We start from the raw sequence: 24,976 nt of genomic DNA on the forward strand, positions 1-24,976 counted from the left end.
GAGGCATCGGTGACCCGGTGAAGCAGCGGCGCTCCATAGCGGGTTCATGGACCGTGGCGGCGGCTCTCAACAGGTGCGAGGCCGATGCAAATTTGACGCACCGGCGAGGAAGCAAGGCAGCGGCTTTAACGCGGCAGCCAGATTGGTGATTCGGCAGAGGAGGCTTAGCGATTTTGAGCGGAAGCACGACGGCTCAGAGTAGACAAGTCAGCGAGCGGCTGGTCCACGCTCAAGGCGAGTCGGAGAAGGCCAGAACTGGCTAGGAGTAGGAGGGCGCTGGCAAAGTGGAGCATAGCGGCCCAGCCGTGGTTGCAGAGGCGAAGGCCGGCAGCGGCGCGACTCACGGCGACTGCGAGCCCGTGCTGTCAGTGCACGTACAGCCAAGGAGGTCGAAGGCTTCACACCAAGGCGCGTCAACAGCCGTCCCAAGAGGATAGCGCAGCCCAACAGGAGATTCGTCGGGCCAGAATGGCCCCGTTGAGCCCGCTCGCCTGGCGGCTCGCTACTTAACCACAAGCGATGAGAGGATCAGCATCCAGGCTAGATCAGAACGAACGGCGGCTTCCTCCTCTTTCCCCACCTATCTACCTTTCTTCCTCCTCAAGAACAGAGAGAAAGATTCGATTGTAATTTGAATTCGGGCTTGTAATGAGGGCTAATAGTAGATCGACCTGGTACCTAACATCCTGGTATCAGATACCAACACCACTCCATCCGCCGCGTCTAAACCTGGACACCCGTCGGCGAACCCAAGCGCGGCAAGCGTTCGTCGCCGCCATGGATCCCGCGCTCAAGGAGTACCTCGACAAGCTCCATCAGGACGCCAAGGCCGACTCCGCCCACGTCCTCAAGCAGCTGCAGGCGCAATCCACGCAGATCGACGATCTCCTTCACTGGAAGCCAGATCTCGAGGCCCGCTTCGCGAAGCTGGAGTCCACGGTCGCGGCGCTGCGCGCGACCGCGCCTACACCACCACCGCCGAGTGGAGCGGCGATCCCACATCACCTACCTCCTCTGCCCCAAGTGCGTGGAGATCTCCACGAGCCCGATGGCCGCGGCGACGTCGACTTCACCGGAGGGGGATCGTCAGTGACCCATGAGTCACTGGCGGCACCTCCGGTCACGGGTACGCCTTCCCTTCCGATTGTCCCGGCCCCTGTTCCTCCCCTGTCCTCATCCATCCTGACCAATTTGGGTCAACCACCATCCATGAACTTCCCGGTGTTCACCGGTGATAACCCACAGCTGTGGAAAACACTTTGCGAATAGTACTTTCAGATGTTCACTGTCCACGACGCCTACCGTGTTCCCATGGCCATCTTGAGTTTCTCTGGTCCTGCGGGCATCTGGCTGCAATCAGTGCAGAAGAAATTGGCCGAGCTGGACTGGGAATCCTTTACTTCCCTTCTCTGCACCCGATTCGTTCGCGACAAACATCAAATGCTCATTCGACAGTTTTACGCTGTCAAACAAACTACCACAATAGCAGATTTCATCGAGCGTTTTGAAACCTTGATGAATCATCTTATATCTTACTCAGAGTCCACTCACCCGTATTTTTTCTTGACTCGTTTTGTGGAGGGACTACGGCTGGATATCCGAGCGGTGGTGCTCGTTCAACGACCGCCGGACTTGGACACAGCATGCTCGCTGGCCCTACTTCAGGAGGAAGTGGCCGACGGCGAGCACTCGTTCGGGCGCCTCGCCAACTCCTCGCGCGCCCACAACTACATGAGCTGTTTGACGCCGCTGCCCTTCTTCAGTCGACCTGCTACACCAACATCGGTCTCTGAAGATCGTCACGGTACTGACGCAGCACGCGCAACCCCTGAAGCCAGCAAGGTCGCCGCCCTCCGCGCCTTCCGTCGCACGAAGGGGCTCTGCTTCAAGTGCGGAGAACAGTGGGGCAAGGATCACACATGCCCACCCACGATGCAAATGCACATCGTGGAGGAGCTGCTCGCCATGTTTCCCCAAGACGACGTGCAGTCAGAATCGCCACCAGCTTCACCGATTTCTGACAAGGAGAACCTCTGCACTCTGTTCCGTCAGGCTGAAGATGGCTCGTCAGACCCAGGGGTACTGCAGCTGAATGCCTGGCTCCAAGGGTAGGAGATCCTGCTGCTTGTCGACTCCGGTAGCTCTACGTCCTTCGTAGACAGTTCCCTGGCAGCGAAACTCACCGGAGCCAAGCCACTGCCGCGCCCATGCCGCGTTCGTGTCGCCAATGGCAACACCATTCCCTGCACCACCTACATTCCAGCATGTCAGTGGACAACCCAGGGGCATGATTTCAGGACAGATTTCAAGATCCTCAAACCCGGCTCGTACGATGCAATTCTCGGGATGGATTGGTTAAGACAGCACAGCCCCATGAACATTGACTGGATCGAGCAAGTCTTAACTGTTACAACTCCAACCGGCCAACTAACGCTATCTGCCACGGCTTCAGATCAAACCCAATGTTCTATGATCTTCGCACCAGAGCTCCTCAAGGCTTGCAAGCAAGGATCAGTGGCACACATAGTGCATCTCAGCTCTCTTGACGGCACCAGTACTACAGATGCGCCGATTCCTGTCGAGATCTTGCGCCTACTGGAACAGTTCGCAGATGTTTTTGAGGACCCGCAGACTTTGCCGCCTCGCCGCGATTGCGATCATCGCATTCCTTTGATGGCCGGCGCGCAGCCTGTCAATTCCAGACCATACAGATACAAACCTGAATTGAAGACAGAGATCGAACGTCAGGTTCAGGAAATGCTCGGCACAGGGATCATTCAGAAAAGTTCCAGCCCCTTTTCATCCCCAGCCCTGTTAGTCAAGAAAAAAGATGGTACATGGCGCTTGTGCGTTGACTACCGCTGTCTCAACTCCATGACCGTGGTCGCCAAGTTTCCAGTACCAATCATTGACGAGCTCCTTGACGAACTAGCCGGTGCAAAATGGTTCTCGAAGCTCGACCTGCATGCCGGATTTCATCAGATAAGGATGGCAGAAGGTGAAGAGTACAAAACAGCCTTCCAAACACACTCCGGGCACTGGGAATACCGTGTCATGCCCTTCGGAGTAGCGGGAGGCCCGGCCACATTCAACGGAGGCATGCACACCACCCTGCGCCCAGTCATGCGCAAATGTGTCATTTCGTTCTTCGACGACATCCTCATCTTCAGTAAAACCTTGTCTGAGCACATCCACACATCGCGCGCGTGCTCCAGCTGCTCAGAGACGACCACTGGCAAGTCAAGAAATCCAAGTGTTCCTTCGCATAGCGCCAGATCGCTTACTTGGGGCATGTGATCAACGAACGAGGTGTCTCTACAGATCCCAGCAAGGTCCAGACGATCCAGCGGTGGCCTGTTCCTCAATGCACCAAAGATGTGTGCAGTTTCCTCGGCCTTGCTGGATATTATCGGAAGTTTGTGCAGCACTTTGGAATCATTGCAAGACCTTTGTTCAACCTGCTCAAGAAGAACCACCAGTTTGTCTAGACAAGTGACACGCAACAGGCGTTCGACACTCTGAAACTGAAGCTCACAACGGCACCCGTGCTGCAACTTCCAGATTTCAGTAAGAAGTTCGTGATCGACACTGACGCATGCACCTATGGCGTCGGTGCTGTCCTCCAACAAGACGGTCACTCGATCGCCTACATGAGCAAGCCGCTCGGCCCCAAGAACCGCGACCTCTCCACTTACGAAAAAGAATGCATGGCCATCCTCATGGCCGTGGAGCAATGGCACCCTTACCTGCACAACGACGAATTCATCATCCGCACAGATCAGAGAAGCCTCGTGCACCTCGATGATCAGCACCTGTCCACCCCGTGGCAGCAGAAGGCCTTCACCAAGCTGCTCGGGATGCGCTACAAGATCTGCTACCGCTCCGGATCTTCAAACACCGCCGCGGATGCGCTCTCACGCCGCACCCCTGATGAGTCCGTCGCAGCTGTGTCTGTCTGCACCCCAGCTTGGCTGGACGACATCGTGGTGAGCTATAGCGCAAATTCACAAGTTCAGAAGATTTTGGAAGATTTATCCAAACGACCAGACCCAAAAGGGTGTTTTTCCATGCATGATGGCCTGCTCTACTTCCATGATAGGCTCTGGCTGGGCGGCTCTGGGCGCCCTGCAGCAACGGATGCTCCGTGCTTTCCATGACAGCACCATGGGCGGCCACTTCGGCGTGCCAGTCACTTATCGCCGCCTGCGTCGCCTTTTCGCCTGGCCCAAGATGAAAGAGCACACTCGTCAGTACGTCCAGTCCTGTTCAGTTTGCCAGCAAGCAAAACCAGAGCACGTCGCTACCCGGGACTGCTCGAGCCACTGCCGGTGCCAGACCGCGCCTGGAAGGTGGTCACCATGGATTTCATCGACGGCCTCCCTCCTTCAGGCAAGTACAACTGCATCATCGTCGTTGTCGACAAGTTCACCCGCTACAGCCATTTCCTCTCTCTGAGCCACCCATTCACGGCGGCCAAGGTCGCGCACGCCTACCTAGAGAACATTTACAAACTCCATGGACTTCCAGAAGCAATCGTATTGGACAGAGACCCGGTTTTCACAAGCAAGTTCTGGCAAGAAATGTTCAAGATCATCGGGTCCGAACTCAACATGAGCACGCCGTACCATCCGCAGACTGACGGGCAGTCGGAACGCGTCAACCAGTGCCTGGAGATATACTTGCGGTGTTTCACGCATGCCTGCCCAAGCAAATGGCACCAGTATCTCGCCCTCGCAGAATTCTGGTACAATTCTTCCTTTCATTCTTCATTGGGCACCTCACCTTTTGTCGCACTGTATGGCCATGAACCACGACATTGGGGCATCGAAGCTGCCTCCACTTGTTCCATTCCCTCCCTCAAGGACTGGCTCGAGGAGCGCAAGCATATGCAGCAGGTGCTGTCTGAGCACCTCCATCGAGCGCGCAACATCATGAAGGCACAGGCTGACAAGAAACGCACTGACCGCTCCTTCGTCGTCGGGGATGTCATCTTCGTCAAGCTCCAACCCTACGTTTAAACGACGGTGGTGCGTCGCACCAACCACAAGCTCTCCTTCCGCTACTTCGGAACTTTCAAGATCATCCGCGTCATCAACCCCGTCGCGTACGAACTGGAGCTTCCGGCCGGCGCCAAGGTCCACCCTGTCTTCCACGTCTCTCAGCTGCGGCGAGCGCTCTCCAACAACACGACGGTGGAAGACAAGCTGCCCGTCCCACCGGAGGAACCGCTGTCGCCGGTGGAGATCATCGACACCCGCTGGCGCAATACCCCCCAAGGCCGGCGCGAGCAAGTACTCGTGCGCTAGTCTGATCCGTCCATCCTTGACGCCACCTGGGAAGACGCCAAGTCCATACGCGAGCGCTTTCCAGCTCTACTGGCTTGGGAGCAAGCCAGCTCTCAAGGAGGAGGGGATGTCAGCGCACGTACAGCCAATGAGGTCGAAGGCTTCACACCAAGGCGCGTCAACAGCCGGCCCAAGAGGATAGCGCAGCCCAACAGGAGATTCGTCGGGCCAGAATGGGCCCATTGAGCCCGCTCGCCTGGCGGCTCGCTACTTAACCACATGCGACGAGAGGATAAGCATCCAGGTTGGATCAGAACGAATGGCGGCTTCCTCCTCTTTCCCCACCTACCTACCTTTCTTCCTCCTCAAGAACAGAGAGAAATATTCGACTGTAATTTGAATTCGGGCTTGTAACGAGAGCTAATAGTAGATCGACCTGGTACCTAACTGTAACGCCCTCGATGCGGCTATATCTCCCACGTGTCGAAGCACGACTTAGAGGCATAACCGCATTGAAAGCAATGTCGCAAGTGAGGTAATCTTCACACAACCCATGTAATACATAAGGGAAAGATACATAGTTGGCTTACAATCGCCACTTCACACAATTACATGAATAAAGCATTACATCAACCAAATACAATCAAGGTCCGACTACGGAATCAAAATAAAAGAAGAACCCCAAATGCGACAAAGGTCCCCGATCAACCCCAACTGGGCTCCACTACTGACCAACTAGAATGAAACAACACAAAGGAAAAGATCTTCAACGAGCTCCTCCTGAGCTTGGTTGCGTCATCTGCACGGACTCATCGGCACCTGTAAGCTGGTTTTGGAAGTATCTGTGAGCCACAGGGACTCGGCAATCTCGCACCCTCGCGATTAAAACTATTTAAGCTTATGGGTAAGGTAAAGGTATGAGGTGGAGCTGCAGCAAGCGACTAGCATATATGGTGGCTAACATACGCAAATGAGAGCGAGAAGAGAAGGCAAAGCACGTTCGAGAAAGTATGATCAAGAAGTGATCCTAAACAACCTACATCAAGCATAACTCCAACACCGTGTTCACTTCCCGGACACCGCCGGAAAGAGACCATCACGGTTACACACGCAGTTGACTCATTTTAATTAAGTTAAGGTTCAAGTTATCTACAACCGGACATTAACAAATTCCCATCTGCCCATAACCGCGGGCACGGCTTTCGAAAGTTCAAATCCCTGCAGGGGTGTCCCAACTTAGCCCATCACAAGCTCTCACAGTCAACGAAGGAATAGACCTCCTCCCGAGACATTCCGATCAGACTCGGTATCCCGGTACAACAAGACATTTCGACAGGATAAAACTAAACCAGCAACACCGCCCGAATGTGCCGACAAATCCCGATAGGAGCTGCACATATCTCTTTCTCAGGGCACACTCAGATGAGCCAGACGTCGGGTAGGCCAGCCCAGAGTTGCCCCTGGTAGCCCCAGACATCGCTCAGTTGGACCAACACTCAGAGGAGCACTGGCCCGGGGGGGGGTAAAATAATGATGACCCTCAGGAGCACGACTCCCAAGGGAAAAGAAAAGGCTAGGTGGCAAATGGTAAAACCAATATTGGGCATTGCTGGAAGAGCTTTACTTAAGGCGAACTATCAAGGGGTTCCCATTATTACCCAACCGCGTAAGGAACACAAAATCCGGGAACATAACACCGATATGACGGAAACTAGGGCGGCAAGAGTGGAACAAAACACCAGGCATAAGGCCGAGCCTTCCACCCTTTACCAAGTATATAGATGCATTAATTAAATAAGATATGTTGTGATATCCCAACAAGTAAACATGTTCCAACAATGAACAACATCTCCATGTTCCAACAAGGAACAAACTTTAATCTTCACCTGCAACTAACAACGCTATAAGAGGGGCTGAGCAAAGCGGTAACATAGCCAAACAACGGTTTGCTAGGACAAGGTGGGTTAGAGGCTTGGTTCAACAATATGGGAGGCATGATAAGCAAGTGGTAGGTATCGCAGCATAGGCATAGCAAAAGAGCGAGCATCTAAGCAAGCAAAGATAGAAGTGATTTCGAGGGTATGGTCATCTTGCCTGAAATCCCGCAAGGAAGAAGAACGAGTCCATGAAGATGACAAACGGACGTAGACGAACGGTTCCTCACAATCACGACGTTATCGGAACCAGCCCGAAGAAGCAACATCGAAAAGAAGCAAACAACATAGTAAACAACCACCACATAGACATGGCATGATGCACAAACAATTATGATGCATGTCCGGTTTAAAGAGGCATGGCATGGCAAAGTGCACAAACAATCCTACAAATTAAGTGGAGCTCAATATGCAACGGGTTGCATATTGACGAAACACCACATTCAAGTTATTTTGTTCGATCTCGTTTATGTACCCAACAATATTAAATGTTGTCAAACATGGCAAGAGGGTGAAGCAAAGTAAAACTACCTAACTAGTCAAGGTTAAATGAGGCCGGAAGCAACGAACAACAAATCCGGAAACTCCTCATGTGCATATATTAGGTTCGGTACTGTTCTGCCCTAAACATTATTTTAGAGTTGTTAAACATGCAAGATGATGCCACCATGTTAAACTAGGCAAAATTCCACCCCAATTACATATAAAGTTTATTAAATTCGGAGTTACGGTTATTTAGTTATGAATTAAAGCATTTTAACATGGCATAGGAGCAAATTTACACAAACAACATTTTAAACATGGATGAAAATGACATATTATTAAACTAGACAAAATTCTGAGCAAGTTTCATATATAAATCATTTTAAACCGATGCACGGTTGTGAAGTTATTAAATGCATGAAGAACAGGGACTTAACTGCAAAACTGTTTTACACTAGATATTAGACAAATTTGCTCAGGAAAAAAACGACATGGGCTGAATCTGTTGGGCGCTGGGCTGTCTCACCATGGGCTTCAACTCAACTAGTGGGGAGGAGACCGGGCAGGCCGTCTGGCTGAGGAGGCCCGCTGGGCCATGGACGCGCTGGTCGCAGCCCAGGCGTGGGTCAACGCGCGGCGGCGCTCGCTCCTGCTGCTCGATGCAGGAAAGCAGAGCACGCAGCGGCAAAGGACTCGGCCACGGGCGGCGCGATGGAGGGAAGGTGGAGGACGGAGGGGAGCGGGGCTCGGTGCTGGCGTGAACGAAGACGACGGGCGGCGAGGAGGAGGTCCTGCGGGGTCGCTCCATGGGGCAGAAAGACTTGGTCCCGGCGACTATGGAGCTTCAGGTTCAGGAAGTCATGGCGTGGAGCCCCTCCTGCGAGGCAGGGGACGGCCGGAGGTCGGGGATGGACTAGTCCATCCATTCCCAGTCAGATTCCGGCGAAGGCTTGAGGTCCAGGAGCCAAGGCATCGGAGGGATCTCCTGAGGTCATCCATGGCAGAGAGGGAGAGAGGTTAGAGAGGAAGAAACTGAGGAAGGAAAGGAGAGAGGCAGGGCGCGGGGCTGGCCTGGAGGTCGAGGTCGGGCACGGCCGGCGCTCGACGGTGGCGGAAGGGTGGCTGCGCTCCGGTGGTGGTTGGCGCAAGGAGCAGCAGAGAGCTCGGGCGCGCTGGGATCCAGGAGACGGGGATGGTGGGCGAGGTGGTGGAGCTCGGGCTCCTGCGGGATTTGAGCGTCGGCGGTCGTTCACTCGAGATGGATCTATGGGATGGATGGATTGGATCTAGGTGTGGCTGATGGTTGGTGCAGGGGGAATGAGAGGATCCCGAGGTGGGAAATGAGTGCGGCGGCGGCTAGGAGGATCCCTAAAAATTAGGGTTGTCCAAAATGGACTAGGGATAGACTATATATATAGTAGGTGGGTTGACTTAGGGGTATATCGTCCCTCTGATCGCAATCGAACGATCGCGAATAAAATAGCTAGGAAGTCCAAATAAGAAAATGGTGACGTTTTGTAGACGTTTGGGGATGATCCAGATCCGACGGTGACGACTGCCCGGGTCGGGTCCGGGATAATTTCAGACGCGCACGAGGAGGGTGCGGGCTGACAAGAGAGTTTAGGTAGGGCCTGACGGTGAGTGGGTAGTGGGCTGTGCAGAAGGCCTCAGACTGAGTGATGAGGACATCAATACCATTGTTACACCCACAGCCCCTACTGTTACATATACTGGACCAATTACTAGAGCTCGCGCACGCCAATTAAATTACCAGGTACTTTCGTTTCTTGGTAATGATTCTAATGTTCATGAGATTATGATGCTGCCTAAATTGGATACATTTGTTTTTCTTACAAATGAAGGTCCTAGCTTGGAGAAGGATGAACATTGGAGCAAGAACACGAATGGAGTTGATGGCATGCACAAGGGGATCAAGAACGGAGTTACAAGTGATGATTTCAGGACTTTGAAGCCGCCATAAGGAGTGCATGAAGCCATGGACGAAATATACAAGATGCCACTTCATAATATTCGTCCATAGGCTATTCTAGGTGCTGCGTCACCTTATTAATGGGCCAGGCCCATGTAATTTCGAAATACTTAAGTATAGGCTATTTTTAGAGTCCGTATGTGTGGGGAAACAAGAGTTAGGGTTGGTTTCGGACCCCACCCTCAAGGGCCACGAAATTACCCTCTCTTCCTCCATATATACAGCCCTTAGGGCGTCGTTTAGACTTGGGTTTTGTTTAGATTAAAAGTTCGCCATAGCTGCAACTTCGCGTACTTCGTTTGTGTCCAACGACCAGACCAAGACGTCACAGAACCCCACCTTGATCAATAAAGCTTTCATCTTATATTCGCAATATCCAGATTGCAATCTCAGCTTCTTGCTTGTTCTTCGTTTGCTCGCAGGAAACAGGCCCTCGTGGTCAGGTTGATCGTGCTCCGGCGTGGTCAATAACCCCTCGGAAGTTGGTTTAGCGATTGCTAAGGCGCGACGTCTCGCACGTTCGTAGTCGGATCGTCAAGGTCGACTCCCACAGAAAACGATAGCCACCATCTCATCGAAACATCGGGACACCTTTGCCTCTATCAAGTGGTATCAGATTTCCAGGTTGCTCGGTGAGATTTTACAGTTTTTCGTAGATTAGATCGAGTCTGTTCTTCATACCTACAGTCCATGAAAAAGCCACAAAAAAAATTTAGGGTTAGTTCATCATATCCGAACCAATCTGAGCCTTTGCATAATCTTTTTAGGGTTTTTGCTTTGTTGAATTTGCGGTTGCATCGTCGTGTCAAGTTGCTGGTCTTAGAGTCTAGTCTTTTAGAGTTTCGAGTTCTGGTCACAAGTTGTCACGCCGCCGCCGCACCATCATCATCGCCCATCTACCACTTTTGCTTATCCGCCACCGCTCTGAATCCATATCCATATACCACCACCAATCCGTATCCATATACCACCATCAATCTCTATCCATATACCACCACCACTACCATATACCACCACCGCTGCCATATACCACCACCATATATCCACCACCAATCCGAGTTCTTCTCATATTAGGATTGTTCTTGAGATCAATCTCAATTCCGATTCGTGTTTCCTTGCCTGCGTAGGTCTCGAAAAAAAAAAAAAAAGAGTCTGGAGACCCCCGGGCAGTTTTTAGGCCAAAATTTTCTCGGGCAAAAATTTTTTTTCCCTATCCTATTTTTAGGCTTTTCTGAGTCTTTTGAGCCACGTGCCATCATAGTGATTTTTTGTCGCACTTTTTCGTCGTCGCTGCCCTGATTTCCGAAAAAAAAAAAGTGGCAAAAAAAATTTTCGTGCCCATCCTATCAGTTTGACGAGGGAAGAGTTTTGAGACACTCGCCATTATAGTAATTTTTCGCAAAAAAAAAAAAAGGAGCGCAAAAAAAAAAAGAGGAGCGCAAAAAAAAAAGCGAAAAAAAAAAGTTCCAGAGTGTGCTTATCCCTTATTTACGTGCAGCGCCGTGATTTTGTTAGTGTTCTAGGCTCGCGTCTCTAGCACGGTCTAGCCTAGGACCAGCACAGTACCGTCGTTGAACGTTTATTCAACTTTGCATCTCTGAATTGATTATTGCTGACCCTTTTTGCTACCATACTATAAGCCTTCCCAGCTCCACATACCTCTACGTCGTGCGTTTGACTCTCCCTGGCAATCGCTCTATCCAAGCTTTTGAGAGTTTTGACTACAACGGTTGCCGATCACCGCCTGCTGCTGGGTAAGAACTGGTAAGAATTTGAGATTTGCTTGACGGATTTGTGACACCCGCCACCACCACCTCTTGTTAGTATTCTATAGGATCATATTCTTGTGTGTTTTCTATTGTTGCTAACCATGGCAGGATCACAAGCCGACGAGACTGACTGGGAGAACATGACGAATCAGGAGTTGCATGATAAATTTCAGCAAATGATGAATGGACAGGTGCAGGATGTGCTAAACAGATTTGAAGAGGCCATGGAGAAGATAGATGACATGGAGAAGACGTTCGAAACAAAGCTCGATGACAGGTTTAATGAATTGCTCGCGCGTCTTCCACCACCACCACCGGCTGCACCTAACGCACCTCTACAACAACAACAACGACGACTACCTACGCATCGTGAAACAACCCTCCGCCGAGCGAGCCGTCTCCCTCTTGCACCTGGCCAAACTGTTGGTGCTGCTGTTGCTACTTCTGTGGCTCCTGCTGCTGATGCGGAGGAGGATGATTTTGCTGGCGATTACGAGGATGAGGTTGATCAAAATCAGAACTACGTGCCACCACCAGCACAGCAACCATCAGGTCGTCCACATGCAAATAATGGCAATGGTAGGGCTCACCCTCAGGTACGAGATCATGACCATCTCCCTAAACTAAAATTGAATATTCCACCATTTGAGGGTAGATATGTTCCTGATATATATCTTACTTGGGAGTTAGAAACTGAACAACGATTTACATGTTTACAATATCCCGAGGAGAGACGTGTTCCTGCTGCTGTTTGTGCATTCACTAGTTTTGCATGTGTTTGGTGGTCTGAGCATTGTAGATTATATCCCATTCCTGCTACTTGGGCTGCTTTGAAAACTGCTATGCGTACTCGTTGGGTTCCACCATATTATCAACGTGAATTACTTCAAAAATTGCAGCGCTTAAGACAGGGAAAAAATTCTGTGGAAGAATATTATCAGGAATTACAAACTGGCATGATTAGATGTGGTATTGTTGAGGAGAATGAAGCTATGCTTGCACGTTTTATGGGTGGATTAAATAGAGAGATTCAGACGATTCTAGAGTATAAGGAGTATACTAATATCACTCGTTTATTCCATCTTGCTTGTAAAGCTGAACGTGAAGTGCAGGATCGACAGGCATTGGCGCGGACTAACTTTTCTGCAGGTCGACCTTCTTCATGGACACCACGTGCATCATCTACTTCCACACGTTCTGCTTCACCGGCGCCTCCGTCGGCTGCCACCTCCAACCGTGATACAATAAAGCAGGCACAATCACCACTATCTGCCAAGAGCACACCTTCTGGGCCTGCAAAAAGCTCTTCTTCATCCATGGCATCAACAGGGCAGACACATGATATTATTTGTCGACGTTGCAAGGGTGGAGGTCATTATGCGAGAGAATGCCCATCTAAGCGTGTGATGATTGTTACTGAGGATGGTGGGTATGAGTCCGCTAGTGACTATGATGAGGAGACTTTGGCTCTTATTACACGTGACGAACACGGTGGAGACGATTCTGATCATGAGACGCAATACATGGCTCCTGAAGATGCTGACAGGTATGAATGTTTAGTTGCTCAACGTGTTTTGAGTGTGCAGGTTACACAAGCTGAGCAAAATCAGAGGCATAATTTGTTCCATACAAAGGGAGTTGTGAAGGAACGTTCTGTTCGCGTGATCATAGATGGAGGGAGTTGCAACAACTTGGCTAGCATCGAGATGGTGGAGAAGCTATCTCTCACCACAAGACCACATCCACATCCTTACTACATCCAATGGTTCAACAATAGCGGCAAGGTTAAGGTAACACGTACTGTTCGTGTGCATTTTAGTATCTCTACATATGCTGATTATGTTGATTGTGATGTGGTACCTATGCAAGCATGTTCCTTATTACTTGGTAGACCATGGCAATTTGATAAAAATTCTATTCACCATGGTAGAAACAATCAGTATACTCTTGTTCATAAGGATAAAAATATTACTTTGCTTCCTATGACTCCTGATTCCATTTTGAAAGATGATATTAATAGAGCTAATAAAGCAAAACAGGAGAAAACTAAGAGTGAAAATCAGATTGTGGCAAAAGAATTTGAGCAACACATGCAGCCTAATAATAATAAACAATCTAGTGTTGCTTCTGAAATTAAATTGAAAAGTGCATGTTTACTTGCCACCAAATCTGATATTGATGATCTAGATTTTAGCAAATCTGTTTGCTATGCTTTTGTGTGCAAAGAGGCATTATTTTCATTCGAGGACGCGCCTTCCTCTTTGCCTCCTGCTGTCACTAACATTTTGCAGGAGTTCGCCGACGTCTTTCCACAAGACGTGCCACCGGGATTACCACCTATTCGCGGGATTGAACATCAAATTGACTTAATTCCCGGTGCATCATTACCCAACCGTGCACCATACCGTACCAATCCAGAGGAGACGAAGGAGATTATGCGTCAAGTACAAGAACTGCTCGACAAAGGTTATATACGCGAATCCCTTAGTCCTTGTGCTGTTCCTATCATTTTAGTGCCGAAAAAGGATGGTACGTCGCGTATGTGCGTTGATTGTAGAGGCATTAATAATATTACTATTCGTTATCGTCATCCTATTCCTAGGCTAGATGATATGCTTGATGAATTGAGTGGCTCTACAATATTCTCCAAAGTTGACTTGCGTAGTGGTTACCATCAAATTCGTATGAAATTGGGAGATGAATGGAAAACAGCATTTAAAACTAAGTTTGGATTATATGAGTGGTTAGTCATGCCTTTTGGGTTAACTAATGCACCTAGTACTTTCATGAGGTTAATGAACGAAGTTTTACGTGCCTTCATTGGACGATTTGTGGTAGTTTACTTTGATGACATATTGATTTATAGCAAATCTTTGGAGGACCATTTGGGACATTTACGTGCTGTTTTTATTGCTCTACGTGATGCACGTTTGTTTGGTAACCTTGGAAAGTGCACCTTTTGCACCGACCGAGTATCTTTTCTTGGCTATGTTGTTACTCCACAGGGAATTGAAGTTGATAAAGCCAAGATTGAAGCTATTGAGAGTTGGCCGCAGCCCAAAACGGTCACACAAGTGAGGAGTTTCCTTGGCCTCGCTGGTTTCTATAGGCGTTTTGTGAGAGATTTCAGCACCATTGCTGCACCTCTCAACGAGCTTACAAAGAAGGATGTACCTTTTGTTTGGGGTACCGCACAGGAAGAAGCCTTCACGGTATTGAAAGATAAGTTAACACATGCTCCTTTACTCCAACTTCCTAATTTCAATAAGACTTTTGAGCTTGAATGTGATGCTAGTGGAATTGGATTAGGAGGTGTGTTATTACAAGATGGAAAACCTGTTGCATACTTTTCTGAAAAATTGAGTGGGCCTAGTCTGAACTATTCTACTTATGATAAAGAATTATATGCTCTTGTTCGGACCTTAGAAACATGGCAACATTATTTATGGCCCAAGGAATTTGTTATACATTCTGATCATGAATCTTTGAAACACATTAAAAGTCAAGCAAAACTGAACCGTAGACATGCTAAATGGGTTGAATTCATTGAGACTTTCCCTTATGTCATTAAACACAAGAAGGGTAAAGAAAATGTTATTGCTGATGCCTTGTCTCGTCGTTATACTATGCTTTCACAACTTGACTTTAAAATATTTGGTTTGGAGACCATCAAGGATCAATATGTTAATGATGCTGAATTTAAAGATGTATTGCAGAATTGTAAGGAAGGGAGAACTTGGAACAAGTTCGTTCTTAACGATGGATTTGTGTTTCGTGCTAACAAGCTATGCATTCCAGCTAGCTCCGTTCGTCTTTTGTTATTGCAGGAGGCGCATGGAGGAGGATTAATGGGACACTTTGGCGTCAAGAAGACGGAGGATATACTTGCTACACATTTCTTTTGGCCAAAGATGAGACGGGATGTTGAGCGTTTTGTTGCTCGCTGCACTACATGTCAAAGAGCTAAGTCACGACTCAATCCTCATGGTTTATATATGCCTTTGCCTGTACCTAGTGTTCCTTGGGAGGATATATCTATGGACTTTGTTTTAGGTTTACCTCGAACAAAGAAGGGGAGGGATAGCATATTTGTTGTCGTGGATAGGTTCTCGAAAATGGCACACTTTATACCATGTCATAAAAGCGATGATGCTGTTAATGTTGCTGATTTGTTCTTTCGTGAAATTATTCGCTTACATGGTGTGCCAAATACTATTGTTTCAGATCGTGATACTAAATTTCTTAGCCACTTTTGGAGATGTTTATGGGCTAAGTTGGGGACTAAGCTGCTTTTTAGTACTACTTGTCACCCCCAAACTGATGGACAAACTGAAGTAGTCAATAGAACATTGTCTACTATGCTTAGGGCTGTTTTGAAGAATAACAAGAAAATGTGGGAAGAATGCTTGCCTCATATTGAATTTGCTTATAATCGTTCATTGCATTCTACTACTAAGATGTGCCCTTTTGAAATTGTGTATGGTTTCCTACCTCGTGCACCTATTGATTTGTTGCCTCTTCCATCTTCGGAGAAGGTTAATTTTGATGCTAAAGAACGTTCTGAATTGATTTTAAAAATGCATGAGTTAACTAAGGAAAACATTGAGCGTATGAATGCTAAATATAAACTTGCTGGAGATAAGGGTAGAAAACATGTTGTGTTTGCACCTGGAGATCTTGTTTGGTTACATTTGCGTAAAGATAGATTTCCTAATCTGCGCAAATCAAAGCTAATGCCACGTGCTGATGGTCCTTTTAAGGTTTTAGAGAAAATAAATGATAATGCATATAAACTTGAGCTACCTGCAGATTTTGGGGTTAGTCCCACTTTTAACATTGCAGATTTGAAGCCTTATTTGGGTGAGGAAGATGAGCTTCCGTCGAGGACGACTTCATTTCAAGAAGGGGAGGATGATGAGGACATCAATACCATTGTTACACCCACAGCCCCTACTGTTACATATACTGGACCAATTACTAGAGCTCGCGCACGCCAATTAAATTACCAGGTACTTTCGTTTCTTGGTAATGATTCTAATGTTCATGAGATTATGATGCTGCCTAAATTGGATACATTTGTTTTGCTTACAAATGAAGGTCCTAGCTTGGAGAAGGATGAACATTGGAGCAAGAACACGAATGGAGTTGATGGCATGCACAAGGGGATCAAGAACGGAGTTACAAGTGATGATTTCAGGACTTTGAAGCCGCCATAAGGAGTGCATGAAGCCATGGACGAAATATACAAGATGCCACTTCATAATATTCGTCCATAGGCTATTCTAGGTGCTGCGTCACCTTATTAATGGGCCAGGCCCATGTAATTTCGAAATACTTAAGTATAGGCTATTTTTAGAGTCCGTATGTGTGGGGAAACAAGAGTTAGGGTTGGTTTCGGACCCCACCCTCAAGGGCCACGAAATTACCCTCTCTTCCTCCATATATACAGCCCTTAGGGCGTCGTTTAGACTTGGGTTTTGTTTAGATTAAAAGTTCGCCATAGCTGCAACTTCGCGTACTTCGTTTGTGTCCAACGACCAGACCAAGACGTCACAGAACCCCACCTTGATCAATAAAGCTTTCATCTTATATTCGCAATATCCAGATTGCAATCTCAGCTTCTTGCTTGTTCTTCGTTTGCTCGCAGGAAACAGGCCCTCGTGGTCAGGTTGATCGTGCTCCGGCGTGGTCAATAACCCCTCGGAAGTTGGTTTAGCGATTGCTAAGGCGCGACGTCTCGCACGTTCGTAGTCGGATCGTCAAGGTCGACTCCCACAGAAAACGATAGCCACCATCTCATCGAAACATCGGGACACCTTTGCCTCTATCACTGAGAGAAGAGAAAAGAGAGAGAGGCCCAACGACTGTTTCCGGAGACCGAAAACGTCCGACGTTTGACCGACTATATTGTCGCTATAGTAAATCGTTTGGGCGTCAAACAATCTCTGAATGCGATGAAACTTGGCAGGCGGCCTACCTACAACATAACAACACCACATGCCAACTTTCAACCCATTCCGAGAACATTTTCCGGCCACTTATAAAATAATATTTCGGACGTGCCGCGGGCGCGTGCAAGTGTGTCTGGGCTCAGAACGGACAACGAACGGAACTGGGGGAACCCGGACGGATGCAAGTTTTGAAAACATGATGATGCAATGCACATGATGACATGGCAAGATGCAACACGCAAGCAAATGACAAGGCAACAACAACGAAACACCGGAAGACACCTGGCGCAACGGTCTCGGGGCGTCACACTAACACATGGCGGCGACTTGACGGCAGTTTAGGGCCGGCCTGGCGCTGGTAGCTCTCGGCGCATCCACATTAGAAAGGGCAAGGCCTAGCGAGTCGAGGCTCCGTCCACAGGCGGCTCAGGTGGCCGTGGCTGCAACAACGGCGGAGGCCTCGGCGGTGACGAAGCGGCTCAGCCGGCGACTTAAAACAGAGCGGAGTCAGCCGACTCTGGAGCGAGGCGAAACGGCGGCAACTCAGCTGCTTAATGGCTAAGCCACAGCGGAGGCGACGGCGGCTCAAGGCCAACTCAGAGCAGAAGAGGTGAAAGCAATTCGGAGAAAATCCGAGCGGAAGCGAGTCCGGTGAAGCGGCCACAACGACGAGGCGGTAGGCAGCGGCAACTCAGTGATGGTGCATGAGCCGGTAGGCAGAGGTGGTAGCCCGAGGTGATCCCGGGGAAGGAGCGACTCAGAGCATTAGTGGCTCAAGGCAGATACGAGGTCAGCAGCAACTTTGACCGGCCAGCGGCGACTTGGGCTGCAGCGAGACCGCTCCGGCGACTGTTGTAGCAAGGCTAATGCTACCTCTTTTAGCGCTGCGTTGTTTTCCCCGAAGAGGAAAGGATGATGCAGCAAAGTAGCGTAAGTATTTCCCTCGGTTTTTGAGAACCAAGGTATCAATTCAGTAGGAGGCTACGCGCGAGTCCCTCGTACTTGCACAAAATAACTAAATCCTCGCAACCAACGCAAATAGGGGTTGTCAATCCCTATAGGGCCACTTACGAGAGTGAGATCTGATAGATATGATAAGATAATATTTTTGGTATTTTTATGATAAAGATGCAAAGTAAAATAAAAGCAAAGTAAATAACTAAGTAGTAGGAGATTAATATGATAAAGATAGACCCGGGGGCCATAGGTTTCACTAGTGGCTTCTCTCGAGAGCATAAGTATTCTACGGTGGGTGAACAAATTACTGTTGAGCAATTGACAGAATTGAGCATAGTTATGAGAATATCTAGGTATGATCATGTATATAGGCATCACGTCCGAGACAAGTAGACCGACTCCTGCCTGCATCTACTACTATTACTCCACTCATCGACCGCTATCCAGCATGCATCTAGAGTATTAAGTTAAAAACAGAGTAACACCTTAAGCAAGATGACATGATGTAGAGGGATAGACTCATGCAATATGAAGAAAACTCCATCTTGTTATCCTCGATGGCAACAATACAATACGTGCCTTGCTGCCCTTACTGTCACCGGGAAAGGACACCGCAAGATTGAACCCAAAGCTAAGCACTTCTCTCATTGCAAGAAAGATCAATCTAGTAGGCCAAACCAAACTGATAATTCGAAGAGACTTGCAAAGATAACCAATCATACATAAAAGAATTCAGAGAAGATTCAAATATTATTCATAGATAGACTTGATCATAAACCCATAATTCATCGGTCTCAACAAACACACCGCAAAAAGAAGATTACATCGAATAGATCTCCACAAAAGAGGGGAAGAACATTGTATTGAGATTCAAAAAGAGAGAAAAAACCATCTAGCTAATAACTATGGACCCATAGGTCTGAAGTAAACTACTCACACTTCATCGGAGAGGCTATGGTGTTGATGTAGAAGCCCTCCATGATCGATGCCCCCTCCGGCGGAGCTCCGGAACAGGCCCCAAGATGGGATCTCGTGAATATAGAAAGTTACGGCGGTGGAATTAGGGTTTTGGCTCCTGTTCTGATCGTTTGGGGGTACGTGGGTATATATAAAAGGAAGAAGTACGTCGGTGGAGTAACAGGGGCCCACGAGGGTGGAGGGCGCGCCCCCTACCTCGTGGCCTCCTGTTAGTTGGCTTGACGTAGGGTCCAAGTCTCCTAAGTTGTATTCGGTGAGAAAATCACGTTCCCGGAGATTTCATTCCGTTTGGACTCCGTTTGATATTTCTTTTCTTCAAAACCCTAAAACAGGTAAAAAACAGCAATTCTGGGCTGGGCCTCCAGTTAATAGGTTAGTCCCAAAAATAATATAAAAATGGATAATAAAGCCCGATAATGTCCAAAACATTAGATAATATAGCATGAAGCAATCAAAAATTATAGATACGTTGGAGACGTATCAGCAGACGGATCACAAGGTCCCGGCAGCTCAAATGGACTTGTCACGGTGGGCGGCTCAACTGACTCGGCCGTGATTTGAAGCTCTGGCCAACGTTTCCGAATCATGGCCAGCTGACCAAACCGAGTCGTGGTTTTCTTTCACTTGGTAACTAAAAAACTGGACCAAATTACTAACAGCTCCACGTACTGGTACTAGATGCTTGCTGGACAGATTACTCCTCCTCCAACTCTGAACTTTTACGTGGAAAGCATTCAAATGCTTGGTGAACCACTTTATACGAACAACAGCAAAAAAGTATGATGCTGACTACTGGATCGGTCTTTGACTTGACGCCGGCTCATACATTTTTTGGCATGGACGGTAAGTGTATCAAATTAGTCCTGAGAGTCGTTTGTCCGAGCGCGGCAAGTAAATAACCGATTTAGTCCTTGCCTTATCAGAGGCGGCTCTTTTGCAGAGGACGGACGGTGACTCGTAAACAGAGACCCGAGGCTAAACAACATGGCAGCGGTGACTTGATGCGATCCGTCCACGAGGGGGGAGGCGAGGGCGGCTCTCCGGCGGAAGTGAAGATGGATTTCGAGTCCGGGTTATGGCCGTAGCATGTCTGATCACTTCAGATTAACATGATTGTATGCGGAGCAGCTGCAGCGACTTGGCAGGCGGCAATGGTGACTCTCCGGCAGCGGCTCAATATGGGACAGTGACTCAAGGCCGGTTATGACCCGACGACGGCGACTCGTGATAGGAACAGAGAGACGGCAATCCGGCGGGGCCGGCTCACAGAGACTGGGTGGTGGAGAGGTGCTGGGCCACAACGACGGCAGTGCCATTGGAGGCAAAGGCGGCTCAGACCAGGGCGGCTCGACATCTGAAGCTCAGGCAAAACCGCAAGGCGATAACAGCGGCTGGAACCAAATCCGCAGCGGCGACTGATGGAACCCGGCGATGGTGCGGCGGGCAGAGCAGACGTTTGAGGCGGAGCAGCTGAGGTGGCCGGCGGATTGAATCGAAACAAGGCCGGAGACATTTAGCTAGTACTATGTATCTGCTTCCGAGTCGTAGTTGATTTTGGTGAAAAACTTAAGCCGACGTCACGATCTTCCCCCCTTTTTTGGCAAACGTAGTACTAACTGGAGTAGCACTCGTTGACATCGATGGATTGACTTGTAGCAGACCTTGGTCTTCATCCCCGAAAGTAACAGGTAGACTTCTATTTCTCCCTGCGACTTGATCCTCTCGTGAAAAACAACTGACGTGGATGTGAAGTATAACAGGAATCGGATCCGGTTGTTAAATCCCAACATCTGACGTATCATGCAGTACGTCTACGGCGTCGAAAAAACTTATATTGATCTCGGCGGTTTATAGTGGTGCCCAGGCGCAACCCTGACTTCTCTTCATCCTTAAATCTCACAGATTGATGGACTTGACACTAATGCAAATCCTTCAAACCAGCTCTTCTTCATCCGAAAAAATTATGAGCCTCTCGAACCCTAAAAAAGATTCTTTCAAGAACTCAACATCACCGTACGCAGGCCTCACGATGGGCGCTATCGGGATATAACCCGCGGCGTAAACCGGCCGGACTTGAGACCCGGCTAAGACTTGATGACTCACTGGCGACCCGTTTGGGCCTGGCGGTTTACGGTTCATTGGTAATCCGGCAGGCGGGTCAGAAGAACGACAAGACCCGGTGGCCCAACAGGCGGTTCATGAAGGCCGGTTCATACTATGGTGGGCCGGTTTAAGGAGAAAGGCATGACGAATATTTACCTTACAAGGAGTTAAGACCAGGACTTGTATCCGGTTCGTATTAGAGATAGACTAGTCCTAATCCTAATAGGACTCCACATATAAACCGCCCCTTCAACATATATAAGGAGGGGCAGGGCTCCCCAAAGAGGGGAGGAAAAAAAAAACAATCTTAGGGCTAGACACAAAGAGGAGAGCCGGTTTACGACGACTCCCTCGTGATGATAATGAGACCTAACCTTAAACAGCATGTAGGGCTATTACCGGATGATGTTTCCCGGCCCCGAAGCTGTCTAAATCCTTGTCTTGCGTGTTGATCCGCCCTGCGTCTCTCGTCCCACTCAACCCCTCTCAAGCTACCACATAGATGCGTTGGCCTCGCGACTAAGTCCTGACACTAAGGACATCTGCCGTGACAAATCCACGACAGTTGGCGCCCACCATGGGGCTGGCGCACGGTGGTGTTGAGATCTTGAAGGGATCTCTTCAGGGATTGAGAAGTTCATGATTTGCTGGATGGAAAGAACCGGCGCAGAAGTTTACATCGTCGACGAACCGTCAAACGGTATATTCGAGATTCAAGATCAAGAGAACATTAGGGCTGGATCGTTGCTACCGCCATAACTCGCCAAGATCAAGAGAAGGAATTATTCTCGTCGAAACCAAAACTACTGCTACAAGAGCTGTCAGCAGAGAATCGGCGAGCGGATCCGGTGACTACTGTGTCGGGCGGCTGTCCGATCGGCCACGTACGAGTGGTTGCCGTCCACGAAGATTTCAATATCCCAAGAAAGTCCGACACGGTTCGTGAAATACGATTGAAAGTGGCCAAAGATTGCAGTGTTTTCCTTAATTAGTATGGAGGGACCCGCACCAGAAAAGCCGCCACTCACGTAGGCATCAAATCTCATCAGTCAGAAATTACCAAGGCAACGTTTTCACCGGAGGTCAACCCTGGTTGAACGGCCGCACCAAGCCATCGTCGCTTCACTGCAGTTTCGTCCGAACCGCCGGTCTGTTCCGAGTCAACTTCGCGTTTTTAAACCGGATCAACTCCGAATCGCTGCTGCTCTACGTCCATAAATCCCAGGCCGTAGCTATCAACCGTGTACTGCTGCCTTTTCTTCTTCCACGAAGGCACTACAGATCACAAAAAAAGACAGTCTATCACATCAAGCCAACATGACACCAGAGGTTGTTACTAGTACGCAAGGAGTCAAAGGGCAAAATACTATGGATCAGCGGCAGTCATCTACATTAAAAAAAGAAAAAGGCTGCAACCTGACCGCTGTCCCGTATCTCGATGGCAGTGACTTTCCAAAGACTTGCTACTAGTGCTAATTGAAACGGAATTACAATGGCACAATCTCCAAGAAGGACCATCATCCATCACGTGGAAGACAAGACTAGTCAAATCCAAATACTACTAGTACTCGGTCACGTGATTACGTGAAGCTGCAATCAATTTCAGAAAAATACCACTGGATAAAGGCGTTTAAAAAAAAGAGGGCGTCAAGGCTAGCCACAAGAAAAATCGAGACAAAGCACAAACCACCATTATTCGTTATAAAGGTGTCACAAAGGGATGTGCGCCAGGATTATTTTTTGCACTAGCACGGACGAGAGAGTCGTCACCCCCGCTACATCAACGCACGCGATTGACTCGTCGTCCGCCCCCGCGGCCGATTCGCACACGTCTGCGCCGCTTCCAACGCGGCGGCCGACTCGCTCGTCAGCGCCGGCTTACAGCACTGCGGTCGACTCTTCCGTCCGCACCGGCTTACAACGCCGCAGCCGACTCATTTACTGTCCGGACGAGTCAGGTGGTATCCATCTAAAGTTTATTTTAGTATACATATTGTTTTTGTCAAAGAACAATTACTTGGTCTTGTAATATTTTTGCAGGACCGTTACAGAAGGGTGTCGCCTAAGGGGGCGCATCAACATCACTTTTTGTAGTTGTGTTTGTCCGTGCTAGGATGCTCGACGGATATACGTGCAAGTCGCTGCCCCGATGTTCGGATTACATCCGTCCGCACCTGCCGCCGATTCGTGCATCTACATCAGTTAAACAACATCATGTTTGAATCGCCACCCGCGCCGCTTTACAAACGCCATGGATGACTCGTTCATCTACCCTCACGGCGGTTCACGCGTCCGCACCGGCTTACAATGCCACGGCCGACTCATTTGTTGTTCGGGCGAATCAGGTGATATCCCTCTAAGTATAATTTAGCACATATTGTTTTTGTCAAAAAACAAATTACTCCGGCTTGCGATGTTTTTGATGCAGGACAATTGTTCACTACATCAACACGATGTGGTTGACTTGCTCGTCCGCGCCGGTTACGGCACCGGTGCCGATCTTCCCCGTCCGCACCGGTTTACAATGCTGCAGCCGGTTCATCTATCCGAGCTGCCTCTGATGTTGCGGTCGCTTTTGTCGTCCGTCTCTCGCGGCCTGGTCTACATCAACATACCGGGCCGCACCTATCTGCATGAGCTGTTTATTGGGCGCACAAGTCGCCGCCACTACAGTTTTGATTAACTTCAAATCGCCAGTTGGAAGGAACCATTGGCCGAGTTGCTGACACGGCTCATATGGGATCATTTACAACCCGCTGCAGTCACCTCAACCTTCTATGGATTCACATCGTGCTATCAACGCCAATGATATACAAGTTATGCCAGTTTATATCACGGTCAAATATGGAGAGCCTCAAGCCAACTCCTCAAGTCACCTTTGAGACTCGGGGGCTACGATGACATGACTCAGCGAATATTGCCAGTTTCAGCAAATTTAAAAACCCCAGGACGATGGAGGGAAGGATAACCCGGTCCCGGAGGCTACTGTTATATTGATGAAAGTTTAAAGGCCATCAGAAAATTTCCGGTTTAGAAAGTATATGACAGTTACAAAATTCCGGCTCAATGAAGAAGATCCGGGTCATCAGAAAGGATTCCGGTTTAAAATCCGGCTCAAGGGAAGTCAGTCTGACTGAAACTCTCAAATATCTGGTTTACAGTCCGGTTCAAGGGAAATCTGTTCTCCCCCAAAGCTCTGAAGTGCTCAAATCCAGTTTAACAATGTTCGGTTCAAAAAGGAATTAACTTCTCGCAAGTTCGGGTTTAAAGGCCGTCAGAAAAATTTTCGGCTGAAAATGAAGATTCCGGTTTAAAATCCGGTTCAAGGGAAAGATGTCTCCCACAAAGCTTTGAAGCTCTCAATATCCGGTTCAAGATCCCGGTTCAAGAAGAATTTATCTCTTGCAAAAAGTTAAAAATTGCCAAAGAGGACCTGCTGCCATGATGCGCGGTTCAAACATGGGTATCCCGCCTTACTGGCCTGACATATTATTGATCACATGGGGGCTTCTGCTTCATAAAGCGG

The 24,976-nt window shown here is 48.8% G+C and overlaps 1 protein-coding gene across 1 annotated transcript; it reads left to right on the forward strand.

Annotated features, from left to right (window-relative positions):
- The first annotated feature begins 1,311 nt into the window (after positions 1-1,311).
- LOC147978802 (uncharacterized) lies at positions 1,312-2,112 on the forward strand. The gene has a single exon (XM_087514898.1). The coding sequence runs from the start codon at positions 1,312-1,314 to the stop codon at positions 2,110-2,112; it is 801 nt and encodes a 266-aa protein (XP_087371024.1).
- The last annotated feature ends 22,864 nt before the right edge of the window (positions 2,113-24,976 follow it).

The sequence above is a fragment of the Triticum urartu genome, chromosome 3A, assembly GCF_056163025.1.
Source record: "Triticum urartu cultivar PI428250 chromosome 3A, HENAU_Tu73, whole genome shotgun sequence".
Classification (NCBI taxonomy): domain Eukaryota; kingdom Viridiplantae; phylum Streptophyta; class Magnoliopsida; order Poales; family Poaceae; genus Triticum; species Triticum urartu.